The sequence below is a fragment of the Mytilus edulis genome, chromosome 4 (genome assembly GCF_963676685.1).
Source record: "Mytilus edulis chromosome 4, xbMytEdul2.2, whole genome shotgun sequence".
Classification (NCBI taxonomy): Eukaryota; Metazoa; Mollusca; class Bivalvia; order Mytilida; family Mytilidae; genus Mytilus; species Mytilus edulis.
The window spans coordinates 83,197,307-83,214,860 of NC_092347.1; the positions used below are offsets into that span (position 1 = coordinate 83,197,307).

The 17,554-nt window shown below is 32.5% G+C and overlaps 1 protein-coding gene across 4 annotated transcripts in view; it reads left to right on the top strand.

Moving 5' to 3' along the window:
• Positions 1-42: 42 nt before the first annotated feature.
• LOC139520770 (helicase POLQ-like) overlaps positions 43-17,554 on the top strand; it is a 38,379-nt gene continuing 20,867 nt past the window's right edge. Inside the window, exons 1-4 of one of the 4 annotated variants that reach the window (XM_071313701.1) lie at positions 43-153; positions 7,318-7,860; positions 16,271-16,376; positions 16,721-17,044. In XM_071313701.1, coding sequence (XP_071169802.1) covers positions 7,375-7,860; positions 16,271-16,376; positions 16,721-17,044 — 916 coding nt within the window. In that variant the 5' untranslated portion in view covers positions 43-153; positions 7,318-7,374. Of the gene's footprint in view, positions 171-7,317; positions 7,873-16,270; positions 16,377-16,720; positions 17,045-17,554 lie in introns of all 4 variants that reach the window. The other 3 variants (XM_071313700.1, XM_071313698.1, XM_071313699.1) reach the window with 3 other exon arrangements.

A 17,554-nucleotide genomic window follows, 5' to 3' on the forward strand; every position in this document is an offset into this window, starting at 1 on the left:
AATAAATGACAATTTGGAGAAAGTCAAATAGTTTTGTAGAGCGTAAGCGGTTGATTTTTAATTTGGAACTCTTTCTTTGAAATGGCACGAAATTTAAATTGCGTAAGTCTGAAAATACGCAGCTGCATACACAGAAGAAGTCATTTCAAATTGGTAAATATGTACATGATGTATGATCTAAGTGTTGGCAACTTTTTTACTCGGGACACGTTTCAAACCAAAAGTTTAGACTTTTCTGGTTAAAATACTGAAATAGATGAAAATGAATCATGATTTATGTGTATTCATCACATATATTTGTAGAACCCCAAATATGAAATACACATCATCCCATACATATACTAATACTACTGATGAAGTTATATCAAATCAATGATGACAAGGACCTTTTTCGGGACGTCAGAATCAGGTGTTTTTAAGTTCGGGATTTCGGTTTTGACACTTTCGGGATCCAGGAATTCTTTTTTCGGGATGTCAGGATTTTATTTTTTTTTCAAATTCGGGACTTCGGGATTTCATGTTTTTAATTTAAGCCTGGGATTTCGAGATAAGAACCCCTCTACCCCTTTTTGTTGACATCTATTGAATGCTTTTGTATGCGGACACATGGTTGGAACCCCCTTTTGAAAATAGCTGGAACAGCCCTGGTCCAAATAATTATGACGCCTTGAAAGGCTTCTATATCTGTCAGGGATATAACTCTGTGAGGGTCTGGATGCCAGGGGGGGTCTGTTATTCTGTAAACATTTAATTTTCACCCCTTTTTTCTCTAATCTTCAAAAAATAAGTCTATTCTTTAAAAGTGATTTTTTACGCATTATTCTCTAATTTTTTCCCCAGTTTTCTTTAATCTTTAAAAAAAAAAGTAAAAACATTCTTTTAAATAAACATGATAAATGAAAACAGTGATTTCCAAACAACAGCAAGGTTTTCATTTGTTTCTGAACAATGATGTGTTGATGTGTATTGTTCTGCATGATTTAAGTGCTAGTTCGAGCTTGAAGTAACAAGTCCAAGTTCTCATCAGTTTTTTCCAGTGATTTTGACTACATATATACAAAAGAAGATGTGGTGTAATAGACAACTTTCGAGTTTGATGCATTTCCGTCAAAAACTCTGGTTTTAGTGAACGTCATTTCACATTTGTGCGTTTAGGGGCGTCGTCACTTCCATTCCAATGTTGAGCGAGTGGTTGGAAAACTATAATTCTATATTGTATGAATTATACGACAAATTGAATTCTCAAAATTGACAATCAGCATTGATGTCATTAGGGAATTGTCATTAAGTACCTACAGAACAACCATTATTTCTAGTTTATCCTGCACAATGACGATCACCAAGACGCTTGATGAACGTAAATAGTGCAGGGATACAGTCGACCCCCTCTATCTGGTAAATGACGTCATGAAGGCACGTATAATTGACGAGTTTTTTCCTGTGACGGATGAACTCGAAAGTGGTCTATTGCCAATGAGACAACTCTTTGAAAGAGACCAAATGACACAGAAATTACCAACTACATGTATAGGTCACTGTAGAGCATTCAACAATGTTTTAAAACACCGGCTGTCTTCACCTTTACTGCTACGTTAGAAAGTTTCTGTTGTAGGAATATTGTTTTAAACCATGTCACCGTAGAGTGACATTATATTCGGCATATGGGCTTCGCTCACTGTTGAAGGCCGTACGGTGACCTATAGCTATAGCTGTTAAGTTTCTTTGTCGTTTGGTCTCTTGTGAAGAGTTGTCTCATTGGCAATTACACCACATCTTCTTTTTATGCCCCACCTACGATAGTAGAGGGGCATTATGTTTTCTGGTCTGTGCCTCCGTCCGTTCGTTCGTTCGTCTGTTCGTTCGTTTGTCCGACTTCAGGTTAAAGTTTTTGGTCAAGGTAGTTTTTGATGAAGTTGAAGTCCAATCCACTTGAAACTTAGTACACATGTTCCCCATGATATGATCTGTCTAATTTTAATGCCAAATTATAGTTTTGACCCCAATTTCATGGTCAACTGAACATACAAAATGAAAGTGCGAAGTTCAGGTTAAAGTTTTTGGTCAACAATGGTCAAGGTAGTTTTTGATGAAGTTAGAGTCACAACTACTTGAAACTTAGTACACATGTTCCCTATGATATGATCTTTCTAATTTTAATTCCAAATTAAAGTTTTGACCACAATTTCACGGTCCACTGAACATGGAAAATTATAGTGCGAGTGGGGCATCCGTGTACTATGGACACATTCTTGTTTATATATGCAGTTGTCCCATTGGGTCGATTCAACAGACTGTCATGTGCCTATTTGGGTGTCTCAGTAGCGGATCCAGGAGGGGTCCCAGGTTTGAAACCCTCCCTTTTTGTTTGACAACTGATGCTTTTGTATGGGACATATGGTTGGAACCCCCTTTTTAATAATGATTGGATCCGACCCTGTGTCCGCTGGTTATGCTGCCTTGAATGGACCCTAGTGCTTCCATTGATGGATGTTCACGGTTATTGTTATTTGATAACCAAAACTTAACCAAATTCACTTGATACAGTTGTTTCCGCACATTTATTTTTTGTTAGCAATCATCGTGTCTTTTAAAAAAATATGATCAAATATAAGGTATATATGATGTATAACCATGATAACACGCACTGCATATATTGCTGTCTCTTTTAATTATCCTTGTTTTCAAAATTCCAATAGGGAACATACCTTTTATAATTGAAAAAAGAAATGGCAGCCATGTAGTTTAGAGGAATAATAAACAACTAAAGAAGGCCAATGGCCGAAATGTCTTGAACAATTGGATCTTTTAATTATCATATTGACGGCTTGACAACAAGATGATTTAATAAAATAAACTTTTAACAGGTCAAGAGCATTGTTTGATCTTAGCCTACTTGACAGGCCCGTAGAAAAACATGCAATAATCCTTGAATTTGTTTATATTTCAATTTACAATAGCCTTTCATCATCAAGATGTCATAATAATTTGGATTAGAACAGCCCCTGATGAATTAATAGAACATTGTGTCTGAAGACATACCGGTAATTGAAATGGTCATTAGGCAATTACCATGATTACTATTTACTGGATTTTTACTGTTCCCTAATGGGGCTAAAATGTTGGGGTTCAATGAAGAGAAAAAATAGCTGTTCTGTCCAATCCAATGCCAATGGGAGTCAAGTCAGTTAGTTCAACCTGTTGAATCTAACACTAACAGGCATTTAAAAAAGCTCAAAGTTCTCCAATCAGCATGATCACATCTTTTATATTGGAATTGGTTACAAGGTATCAAAAAGTAAAAACTGCTAAAGACAAAATTAAAATAACCTTAAATATGTTAAAGATATATAAAACTTCAATTTAAAAACAATTGTATGCATATTTTTTTTTTTAACAAAATATTTTTATCATAAAACTACCCGGTAATGTACGTATTTTTTTTCTCAAAAAATTCTATAATTTGTCAAAATTTAGAAGAAATTTACTGGTTTTTTATTTGTTTGCTTCCAGTCTGTTTTCCCTATGCAGTGAACTCAGCATTACCTTTCTAATAAAAATCGGGTGATAGCAATACCCATGGATCTGTCATTGAAATAAACTATTATCTTATTATACATGTACATGTTATACTCATGCTCTACATGTATGTATGCATACATTTTTGTTGATTGTTAACTAAGGTGTCAATCCGTAAACTACGGCTTCAAAACACAACAATTTATTAGCTGCCATACTTTTACATCATAACAGACAGACATACATAAAAAATAATTGACAATAATACGATGTGGATGTGTAAACATATGATAAAATGTAGAGAGGACTAAGTTTATGTACATGTATGTGTATATATACATTGTACATTGTACATGCATTGCTTTAAGAATAGGATATATATAATAAACACTATTTTTCATATTCACCTGTTTCATATTACTTCAAGTACTATAAAAAACATATATCATGTACATATACTCAATCATAGGATTTTCAGTACAATGTCAAATAAAATGCTTCGCAGAGCACAGCCTGATACGACTGCAGAGGTTGAACCCTGAATAGTTGGGGCAAATTTGGACAAAATATTCAAGCTTGATACTGTCTGAATTTGGATTGTGATAAAAATTTTGACATAATATAGGTTTCTGACACAACACAATTGTCAAGATCTTACAAATCTATCACGCAATACTGTGCAATTAAAGATTTCTTCTAGAAAATTTTTGAAATTTGGAGAGAGAAAAAAATGGACCCTCCCCCAAAAAAACTTTTTTAATCCCTCCTTGGAGAAATAACCCCAAAACTCAATCACAGCATTTCCATTGTTGTATGGAACTTTGTAGTACAATTTCAGAGAGATCAATGCACTTAAACACAAGTTTTTGTCTGGAAACTAGAAAAATGCTTGTTTTTAGCCCTTTTTGGACCCTAATTCCTGCATGAATGGGACAATAACCCCCTAACTCAATCCCAGCCTTCCTTTTGTGATTTGGAACATTGTGGTAAAATGTCAGATAACTCCATAGACTTACACACAAGTTACTGTCTAGAAACTTCCAAAATGCTTTTGGCCCCTTTTTGGCCCCTATTTCCTAAACAGTTGGGACCATCATCCGCAAAATCAATCCCAACCTTTCCTTTTGTGGTATTGAACCTTCTTATTAAATTTCAAAGAGATCCATTCACGTAAAACCAAATTCGGTCGTATAAAAATTATTAACAAAAAATTATTAAATGAATGGTATTCCATAAACATAATATTTTTTTTGAACTAAAACGGGGGACACTTCTGAAAGCAAAAAAAAAAGAAATTTAAGAGGGCCATATATATCTATATAGGCCAAATACTTACACGAAAAGTGGATTGGATTCTAAAAAATATATTTACCTTGCTAAAATGCCTGAAAAACACAATTTTGTATTAAAAGATAATTCAAAAGCATTTCTGTGCTATTACTTCAAATAATCAAATCATCACAGAAATCAAAATCAAATGGTTGGAACATATCAAAATATACATATAATAATATAAAAATAACATAACTTACAGTATTACATTGCATTTATGAATTATGTTCATAATAACAGCTAGTGTCTTTTTACTCTGTACACTGTTCTTCACAAATGGTTTCCCAATGCATATCTCCTACATTCAAATAGGAACAGAACAAAACTTTTATTTGAGCAAAATTTGTTGGATGCAGAATCTTTCTGTTACCTACATTGTACATTGAATGCATTAAAACTGGACAAATTTGCTTTGTGTTATGTCTAGTTTAGCTTTATACAAAATTCAATTTTTTTTGTGTGTGCCATTAACTGTCATGACTGTACAAATATGTGTACAGTTGAAATAACACAAAATGGCTAAGTATTCAGTAAAGTGCTGTTTCACTGGGTGTCCCAGAAAAATGCATTTTTTTCATATTTTAAATCATTTTGAGTTTTAATGCAGGTAGCTAATCAATTCACTGCATGATGAAGAGATAATATAAACAGTCTCATATGAAAAGTTTATTGTTGAATAAAGTATTTTATAAATGAAGTGTTGAATTCCCTATTTTTTGCATGCTTATTTTGTGACATGGTCGAATGACCCAAAATCAAAATTGTTTTATTAACCTTTTTGTATGAATGGCAACTAGGTAAAAAAGATTTTCAGGTAAAACAATAGGGTTGGCAAGGTTAAGGACACTAAAACATGAAAAATCATCGAAAAATAAGGATTAAAAACAATTTTAAATGGTCATGTTGTTGGACTAACATTTTCTGTCTTCTTCCTATGTGAAAATGAAATATAAGTTATGTAACAATAGAGGGCAATTAAATGCACAAAATATCTTGAGGCTTGAGCTTATTAACTAAAATGTGATAATTCATCATGAAGTTACAGCAGAAAGTTTTATTTTTTTCAGGAATTGTCATTAAAGTTTACTCTTGAAAAATCTGTCCAACCGTTACGGGCGAACGTTTCAATTTTCATTTGCAAGTTGCCAACTCAGTTTAAGTTTTTTTTAAATGTTTATGACAACAAATTTTACTACAATCGCGATGTGCATACGGTATTGCTGTCAACTGTTCCTTTTTACTTGAGGTCAACGACATTGAAGGGGTGAACACTCTTTCTGTCCAACCAAGAGATGGAAGTTACATCCAACATTTGTCCAAAAAAATGTTACGTCCAACATCCAAGATATTCTCTAAAATGGCTACCACAAGTCACAGAATCAATTTCGCTTCTACTTTGACAATTACTTAACCTTAAATACTACATATAAATGAAAAATAAAGAGGTTTTAAACTGTTGACAGTCTAAATTTGACATAATTTTGAAAATTAGGACGTAACAAGAGTCCATTAATTTTCTGTTGGACGAACCGTAGGACAAAATCTTCTAATATCGGACGTAACAGCTTTTTAAAAGTAAAAAGAACCTTGTTAACAACTAACAAGTCCACATAAACTAAAAAATAGTTCTCAGACCCTTCCTAGTCTCTTCTTAAGAGGTGCCCATTTTTAAATTCCCATTAGGATCAGTAAATTAATGAATTCTGTCCTATGTTTGTCCGACAGGGAATATAATCTGTCCTATGTTTGTCCTACAGTTTTTTATGGTTTTGTTTTATCCATTTATTTAATAATGAACCATTTTACCTCTTGCTGAGGAACACCAGCTGTAGATATTAGTATAAACAGCATAGTTTTGATTTTGTTTTTGACTTTCAATGATGCAAATGGAACAAATTCTCATCCAAAAATGTCCCCGTTTGTCCGACATATTTTAAGATTTTTCCAACTTATAAGTTAGTTTTTGAAAAATTTAACAAAATGATATACTTTAATTGAAGATCTTATGAACTGTCAGAGAAAAATTGATATATTTATTAACTAGGCCTTCATATAAAAGGAAAATATTCAATTTTTCAATGTCCTGTTACGTCCAACATAACCTCTGTCCAACATGCTATTTAGGTCTAATTTTATGTTTTCTGACTAAATAACAATCTTTTTACATGTAAAACCCTAAACTAGAATCATTCTCCTTTCAGAAAATCATGTTATTAAGATTGAAACAGCTACTTTTAAAATCATACATGTTGTCGTTTTTACATTATTCAATGTGATGCGTGTATTATTATTAAGAATCCTGTACAGTTTATGCTGGTTAGGACTTAGGAGCAAATATTGAGACACTTGCTTCATTTATTTTTTGCTGTGTTTTTGTGTTAATTTGATGACAAAATAAAGGGTGAGATACATGTATGTCTTTCTGTGTGTAAGAAACAAAGTTTTAATTCTAATATTTCTTTTCAACAGGGAACCTGAAATGTAAAACTTGCCAAATACCTCAATATTGTATATGTATGTACCTTGATGTCAGCTGAGGTGGAAAAGGGACCATGTCGAAGAGTTGGTAAAACCAGACACAAAAGTAGTAGAGACTTGAAAGATGAAAAAAATCGACAGAGTAAATATTTCAAAAGTGAACCAAATGTAAAAAGTAATTATGATATAAATAACTGTCAATTGAATGATACCATATCACCAAATGACAATTCTTCATGGTTTGCAAATTCTTTTAATAATGAGAGAAAGACTCTGGAGTATGATTATGTTAAACAGTCACATGTCAAAGGCAACACAAGATTAAAAAATTCATCAGTTGTAAATCCACATGATGTTACTGATCCTGGTGGTGATGCTAACTCATTAACAATAGGTTGTGATACTAAAATCATTGACCAGAGTCATCATCATATTAAAATCGATACATGTAACAGCATTCCTGAACCAAACTCAGCGATGGGAAAGGTGTTAAGAAATTCAGATACAGCTACAGAGCCTAAAGATTTAAAGCAGGTAACAGTAATGGTTTGTATTATTTGACAGAACACAAATTTTATTTAATTTTTCCAAAGTCATTCTAGTAGTCTTATATCATGTATATACTATGCAAAAGAAGAATTTCTTTGCAATAAATGATATTGGACAAAGTTATTTTTTTTCAATAAAACTATCTTAGCAGTTACTGGGGTTAATCTTTATAGTTCATGTATTTTTTTTATCCCATTTCCAACAATTGAGGAAAAGACCTAAAATTATATACAGATGAACTTGTGAATAACTGTACAACTATAAAACGATTTTGATTGCCAATGGGACAACTCTCAACAAGAGACTAAATGACACAAAAAGTAACAACTATGGGTCATCATGCATATGGTCATAATCATGATGATGGTCATATTTTTTGTTGTTATTTTTAAAATCAGTTTTTGAATGAATAAAAAAACATAGATCTATATACATGATGATATAAGCGTTATTCAATATATATATTTAAATTACAATAGTACACAATGTATTTCTTTATAAAACAGTACCAAAATATAGTTTATTACAATCTTTGTTAAAATCGTGTACTGTGGATTCATTATTATTCGTTGGATACCAATTTTCGTGGCTTTCGTGGGTACTGTTGAACCAGGAAATTAAAAGTTCAACGAATAACAAATTTTCTATAGGCTTGTATACAGACTTCAGCAAAACATCGAAATTTAATATCCACGATCTTGCAAGTTTTCCCTAATCCACGAAAATTGGTACCCACGAAATTAAATGAATCCACAGTAAATAAGATATTTTAATTGAATTAATTTTATACATGTACATCTCATAGAATGCTAATTTGAATGTTATGAAGTCAATAACATGTAATGCATGTAATAATTAGTTATTTATAAAAAAAAAAAGGAAACATTATTTTTTTTTATCATTTACTAGAAGTTATGTATACATTTCCACATTGAGGGAAGAAAGGCCTCTAGGGTTGCTCAATGTAAACAATTGTTACTTCAAAAGTTATATATATATGTTGTGTACATTTTATTATTTTGTACAGGTTATTACTTGTACAAACATTTTATACAAGTAATTACTTGTATGAAGCCATCATACAGGTTATTACTTGTACAAATATAATTGTACAGGTAATTACCTGTACAATTTTTGTGGAGAAAAAGATAATAACTTGTACAACTCACTATTTTTTAGTGATATTTGTTTCTTCTTATTTAAAACTCTTATCTTTGAGTTTGTTAGTCTGGATTTTTTTCAATTGTTTATTAGTATTGATTTTGAAGTGTACAGACGAACGACTGACGCAAAGAAATAACATAAGCTAACATGACACCTTGAGCAAATTTAGCTAAACAGCTTGATGCCACTTACGAACTTCTGGGGAAAGTGACAACGCCGTTAAAAGCAAAAATAAATTTTAACCCTTCTACCATTTATTTTCAAATATAAATCATTACAAAAAGAAGCACAAATAAATTGTAACCCTTCTACCATTTATTTTCAAACATAAACCATTACAAAAAGTTGCATACATAATATCATATATTGGAAACAAAAGTCAAGCCTAGTAGATTATATATCTTATTTGTTTGCACACGACAAGGAAGCATGATATCTGGAGTTACACAACAAGTTCAATCTTTAATCTTTACATTCGCCTGTCTTACAGCCACCACGACAGCTGCAGTAAACATGGCCTTGACCACAACTTAAAGAAAGCAATTGTGCAGCTTTCCTGACGTTAACCTCAGCGTTTGCTCTTTCGACGGATCCCTGACTTTGAGGGTAACGTGCTCTACCATGCACCAATTTTAGCTCTTGCCAAAGAAGTTTAAGTTCTGTAACTACATAAGACGTACATTTACTTTACTTTGCAGAATATGTGGAGCTCCCAATGGTAAAAAAACGTCAGTGAGTTTGTAAGCCACTCCAGCTGCTCTTTTTTGTCTTTTAATTGTGCAGTACACTATATTTGGTGATCCTGGTAGTGCATGATCCACTTTTTTTTCAAAACACACTGTTCACACATCTGAATGAAAAGTCTGATAATTTCTCTGCTGATATTGGATTTTTTTTTAACTCCTTATATAGCCTCGCTCCTTGCTCAACTCCAGAATGTGCAGGTCTAATCAAAGGGTAAAGTTTATCTACTGTACAATAATAAATTATTTCGTCTCCTTTGCGAATAACTTTTTCAAGTCCTGCTACACTTAAAGCATCATACTGCCTTTAGAAATATCTTTGAATTCAGTCTTTTTGAACCTCAAGTTTGCTTCTTTTACATAACTAAAAGTCTCTCTATCTTTCACATGTAAATATTGAATTATTAGAAGAGTTATTATCATCACACAATTAAGTTATTTCATCAGGATATTTCTTTTCTATACTGTTTTCCAATTACACTTTAGTTTTGACTACTAAACTGAGCAGTTTTGCTCATATATTTGATATATAAAAAGTACTCACACATTGAAAGTTTGTACCTTTTTGCTAATTTATAAATTATTTGTTAATAGAAAAACAATGTGTGGTCAATTTGAATTAGACCAAGGTAAAATAACGATTTGTACAAGTTACATGTATTATCTTTTTCTCAGTAAAAATTGTACTAGTAATTACTTAATTGTACAATTTTATTTGTACAAGTAATAACCTGTATGATGGGTCCATACAAGTAATTACTTGTATAAAATGTTTGTACAGGTAATAACCTGTACAAAATAATAACATGTACACGACATATATACAGAACAAGGTATTTGATAATAACTTATTTGTACATTAATTACATTTTATTTTACAGTTGTAAATAATGACATTCATCATGCCAATGCTAATTCTAATTTTGTAAATTTGATTATGTAATAGTACAGAGACTTTAAAAGCAGTTTTATTGTTTAATTCATTTGATTTTTACAATTGTTAATGTGGACCAGGGTTCATTGTATATAAAATAATCACCACTATTGTATACCCACACACTATCATTAGGATGTAACTGTAGTGCTAGAACAACAGTACCAGTATTTATCATAGTAGTACCCTGGTTGTTATATTCAATCTTTGTGTTTGATATAGCATTACCATTGAGGTAAATTTTGTACTGAGCAGCATTAGTATAGGACATGATTGAGGCAGAAATTAGATACAATCCACCACTTTCACAAATAAATTTCCCACTACTTCTATACTCAGACAGATTATTTATGCCAATACTGAATTTGACATTGTCAAACTTAATTAATCCAGCTTTTTCTTTGATAGATACTGGTTGTGCAGTCATGGCCACTGAAAAATAAATTCTTGAAAACTGAAATTTATAATGTTACTTTCATACTTAAAAAAGAAAAAAAGTTTAATTATGTACATGATTATTGAAGTTTGGTTTACTACAGATTTGATTTTAAAATACATGAGGGGGTGGACAGGGTAAAGGGAGACAGGGAGAACGGAGAGAGGGGACGGGAGAAGGGCAGGAGAAAGGGGGTAAAAAAGGAGACAAAAATGTGTATTAAAATCATTAAAATTTAGCAGGAAAACAATTTTTTAATAAATGAGTAAATCAAAAGATTCATGAACACAAAAAACTCCGAGGAAATTAAAAACTCAGGCATTTTCTTATGTAGAAAATGGTTGATTGGACCTGGTTTTATGACTAGCCAAACATCTTACATGTATGACAGTTGCAAAATGTCCAGTGGCAAATATTTCAGGCATGTTCAGGACGTATAATACAATTTGAAATTGTTGTGTCTTAAAGACACATTTTCACATTTAATGCAGCCATTAAAAGAGGTTACTTAGAAAAACATTGCATCAGTTGTAAAAGTGAATGATATAATAATACATGTTTTTAATATAATAGTACATTCTCTGTATGATGTAAACATTTAGGTAGTGTGCATAGTTGCGGACAAACCTTGCAAACTGTATTCAATGTTAGTCCAACATTCTGTCATTCGTGAAAAATGATACAATAAAAAAAATCTGAGAACATACATGCATCCTCTATAAGTAAAACACTTGGTGCATTATAAAATTTCCACCTTGAAATTGTACACTGTAGAAGGAGGAAGTTGGACTATGTGCTCTGCGTGCCTTTATATATTTCCAATATACCATGCAAATTAGCAACCTGTCATTTAAAAAAAAGTCTTTACTGAATATGCGCACTTTTGGTGTATATATTTATACTAAAGTTGACATAAAAAAAAATATAGCACATTGATATAAGTTGTATAAACCCTTAGCTACATCCTATATACCGATCAATTGAGGGACGGGTGGCCAAATGGACACAGGTAAAACAGTATACTAAGCGTTTATGATTTTTGTCGAGCCTGCAACTTTTGTTGCAGAAAGCTCGACATAGGGATAGTGATCCGGCGGCGGCGGCTACGGCGGCAGCGTTAGTGCACTTCTTAAAAGCTTTATATTTTAGAAGGTGGAAGACCTGGATGCTTCATACTTTGTATATAGATGCTTCATGTTACGAAGTTTCCGTCAGTCACATGTCCAATGTCCTTGACCTCATTTTCATGGTTCAGTGACCACTTGAAAAAAAAGTTCAAATTTTTTGTAATGTTGAATTCTCTCTTATTATAAGTACAAATGTAATAGGATATCTATATTTGATATGTGCGTACCTTGCAAGGTCTTCGTGTCTGTCAGACAGTTTTCACTTGACCTCGACCTCATTTCATGGATCAGTGAACAAGGTTAAGTTTTGGTGGTCAAGTCCATATCTCAGATACTATAAGCAATAGGGCTAGTATATTCGGTGTATGGAAGGACTGTAAGGTGTACATGTCCAACTGGCAGGTGTCATCTGACCTTGACCTCATTTTCATGGTTCAGTGGTTATAGTTAAATTTTTGTGTTTTGGTCTGTTTTTCTCATACCATATGCAATAGGTCTACTATATTTGTTGTATGGAATGATTGTTAAGTGTACATGTCTAGCGGGCAGATGTCATGTGACCTTGACCTCATTTTCATGGTTCAGTGGTCAAAGTTAAGTTTTTGAGTTTTGGTCTTTTTATCTAATGCTATATGCCATAGGTCAACTATATTTGGTGTATGGAAATATTATATGATCTTTATGTCAGTCGAGCAGGTTTTATTTATTCGTGACTTCATTTTCACGGTTCATTGCACAGTGTTAAGTTTTTGTGTTTTGGTCTATTTTTCTTAAACTATAAGTAATGTGTCAACTATATATGTTGTATAGAAGCATTGTTAGCTGTACCTGTCTGCCTGGCATGGTTCATCTGACCTGGACCTCTTTTTCAAGATTCATTGGTCTTTGTTTAGTTATCTTGGTTAATGTTAAGTTTATGTGACAGTTGTAATAAAGCTTAGCTTTATACTTAGGACTATCAACATAATATCAATGATTAGTATAGAAGGCGAGACATTTCAGCGTGTGCACTCTTGTGTTCTATTTTACAAAGCATTTGGTGACATCATTTCTTTTTGAATAAGCAGTTCATAGTAGAATACAGTTGGGAAATCTCAATTGTTCATCATGTCCAACTCAACAACAAAACACACCTATCCCTGTACACCCAAGTGTAAATTAACATGAACCAAAATGATATTAAAATGTAAGTTTTTTTCAGTTTGTATCTGTATTTGAAGAAATATAGGCTAAGAAACATAACTCTTTAATTTTTTGGGGGGTTTGGAGCTCTTTTCTGGGTTTACCTTCATCAAAACACCGATTACTCATTTATTGTTGGTCACTGGGTTTTATTTAATGAATTGTGTGATTGTAAATTTCAAGAAATAATTTGTTTTGAAATATGAAATTGAAAGAAAAAGTATGTAACACTGGGTCTGAATGATCTAATTTTATTTCGTCCCAACGGGTGCGCATTAAGTGTTGACATCCCAAAATGACAAGTCTTTGTTAAATTATAACTGATTCCGATGTTGCTGTCCTGTGTAAACTGCTTATACGATAACAGTATTGGGAATCTATATTTTACAAGCTTCTGGAACCATATTTTCTGTACAGTCCAATAATATTCCAAAACTGGTTACACTTGGAACATATAGGGAAAGTTGTGCACCAAAATAACCAAGTTCAAGAACAATTTTGTTATTCTTTGTTTTTTCCATTCCAAAATTCATTTTCTGCCTAATTTTCAACGACTGCTTGTTCTATGTATTTTTGATTAATTATATCTCGTATTATTTTCTAAAAGAATCTTATTTTTCTATTCTTCAAGCTGTGTTTTTTAGCAAACATTTTAAAACGAATTGATTTCTTTACGAAATTGACATTGTACTAATAATGTCACAAAAACTCCCCATATTTTCACACATTATCTTGCGTTTCTGTAGTTTGGATGTAATGTATACTTTTAAAAAAATCATCGGGAAAAGGTGTGCATCAGAGTTACAAATTCAATGCTAACAGACAGCTTAACAGTCAGTGAGAAAGTTATTGTGGTTCTTGGAAGCAGAAGAAACAACACTGCTATCTTGTGAAAGGACTAGACGGGAACAAGCCATAAAAAACAAGATATTTGATCGATTTCTTTTAAAACTAGCATTATATACACTAGTTTTTCATGTTTTCAGGGTGGGAGACAGAGAAAGGGGGAGGGAGAAAGGAGAAGAGGGGTTGGAGAAAGGAGAAGAGGGACGGGAGAAAGGAGAGAAGGGGTGGGAGAAAGGAGAAAGGTGCCCCCTGTCCTATCTTAAAATACAAGAACTAATATAAATACCTAGCTCCATGTTTTTGTCTATCTGTTGCTGTAAATGAGTAAATGTTCGGTTTCCAGTTAAGGTTGCCTCATGCACTTTTGACTCTATATTGGCCAAAGCAGTGGTCATGGTGGTTTGATTACTCTGGACAAATTTCAACTGGGTGACTAAATCTGTGATGGATGTATTATGATTTGTCTGTAATATCATAATCTGTGTACCCAAATCCATAATTGAAGTGTTAGAATTCATCTGTAAAGTCTTCATCTGTGTAGATAAATTTGTGGTTGACCTAGTACTATTCGCTCTTAGTTCCTGTACCTGATTGTATAATGCAAGAACGTCTTGGCTACGCGCTTGTTCCTTCATATTTAATGAACTAGTTTGAACAGAAATTGATTTAACTTCTTGCTGTAAAGTTTTGAGTTCTTGAAGTGGTTTGATACTCCTCAAAGTCTTAAGCTCCTCAATGTTCTGCTCAAGAAAGCTTGATTTATTTTTCAACATTGCTAATTCTTGTCCTTGATGAATCGTTTCGTTACGTAGCAAGAATAGTTCATTTTCCATCTGATCTTTCTTGCTCTGCAACAAATTATTTTCAAGCTGTAAGGAGTGATAATTCTGTTCCAATTTCAAATACTTTTGTTCTAAATTATGAAAATCTGGAGTGGTTTGGTTTTGTCCTTCAATTTCAGCCAATTTCTTATCCAAAAGATCAAATTTCTGTTGCAGTTGAGTAGTAAGCAAGGCAAGCGAGTTATCTGTATCATGGCGGAGTTTTGTTGTATCCCTGTGGACCTCTTCTTGTTGGAATTTTATCTCCTCATAGAACTTTGATAATGTAAGATACTGATTGGTAGTAGAGGCTTCTCCGTTCCCTTGAGAAGTATCTAGCAGGAAACCATTAACTGCAGGCAACAAAAGAAAATACAACATCAACATTTTGAGTAAATTAAATCGTTTAGTTTTGCTTGTTTGTCATGTTTGTGAACCTTGAAACAAAGATAAGATAAGGATGAATGAGGACACAATAGATTATATACATGTTCTGAATGTATCAGTGATATTTAAATGAAGATAACATTATTACTATTATCACTTTGTAAATAATATAATATGCAGACATAAACATTTTGTTGTGAATAAATAAGTTCTACCGAAGATTTTTTAGTTCTTTTGTTGATGTTGCAAAATAGTTTTCTGATTTTGAAATACAAACTCTACTCCCACAAAAATAACCCCTTCCCATATATAGAAAAAAAAAACATATTTAAAAATCAAGAAAACTAAAAAGCTAAGTAAGTTAAACTAATGCTCTTTTTTTTGCATCTCCATTGAAAATTGTATAAATTGGACTACTATATATGTACTATGATACTGCAGCTGTTTGTCCAGATAAGATGTGTTTTTATAATATTGACTTGTCTACAGTTAGATTTATAATAAAGGTTAAGTTTTTTGTATGATTTTAGTTTGTGCTCCGGATCCATCATGGTCACAGTACAGGGGAAAAACAGTGTGGTTATCAGCTACTAGCTAGAAGCTTTGAATTTCACACTTTTACTTACATACATTTAATGAACCTAGTCATCAAAAATAATGTGTATATGTCAATTTATATATTGATATTGCATGTATTAGTAGTTTAGAAATGAATAAATGAGAACAATATCTTTTTTCATATTCTTTTTTAAAAGGAACAAAAACAGAAAGTGCATGAAGATGAAGCAGAAGATAGTATCCTTGACAGCAGTGACTTCCTGTTGGCAGACATGGACATAAACTGGTGTGAAGGTCATGAAGGTATATAATTTTATTTTAGAAGGAAGAATAATCAAATGAAATAGACTTCAATAGAAAACCAGAATACACAGTATACTTTTAAACATAGTATGTGCTCTTATGTAACTTTTATCAAGCATTCAGATGTCAGTCAAAAGCTATTGTTGTGAATACATCAAGGTGTTAAAGCTTTCATGGTTTCATTGTTCATATTGTTTAAAGTGAATTGGTATATATAAATTTTCCGTTGAGTAACAATTTTCAAGATTTTCCAAAACCAGTAATAAAAACAATATTCATGATATAACTAATAGAATTCTTTGACCTCCATGTGTATTATTTATTTTTTTATTTTTATATTTTAGAAAAATCTGAAATGAAATTAAAACCAGACAAGAAAGATATTAACAAAGAGCATGTTAAAACAGAGAAAATGGTTCCTGTTACACCTGTAAACACTCTTAGAGACAGAATCAAACAGAGACTACATAATAATGCAGGCGTAAAAACACCTCAGGGACCAGGATCAGTCATACAACAACAACAAGAGAAACAACTACAGAAAGTCCAGGAAGAAATGGAAAGACTGAAAACTAAAGGAAGTACTTCAGATATTGGTCCATTTTATGGACTTCCTTCTAAAGTTCAACAGCTTCTACAAGCACATAGAGGAATCTCAAAACTTTATGGTTGGTTTACAAATGAATACAGTGTTAGTTCATTTTCATTTAATTATAATCATAGTAATGTGTATACAAAAAAAAATGTTTTATAAACAACTAAGTCATCATTTATTTTTACGTTTTTTCATCCCAGGTATATAAATAATGTTTGAATATTATACAGTTAATGTTGCATCATATAATATACTACGTCACTATAATATGTATTTTTATGCCCCACCTACGATAGTAGAGGGGCATTATGTTTTCTGGTCTGTGTGTCCGTCCATCCGTTCGTTCTTCCGTCCGTCCGTCTGTTCGTTCGTCCGTCCGTCTGTCCCGCCTCAGGTTAAAGTTTTTGGTCAAGGTAGTTTTTGATGAAGTTGAAGTCTAATCGACTTCAAACTTAGTATACATGTTCCCTATGATATGATCTTTTTAATTTTAATGCCAAATTAGAGGGTTTACCCCAACTTCACGGTCCACTGAACATAGAAAATGATAGTGCGAGTGGGGCATTCGTGTACTGGGGACACA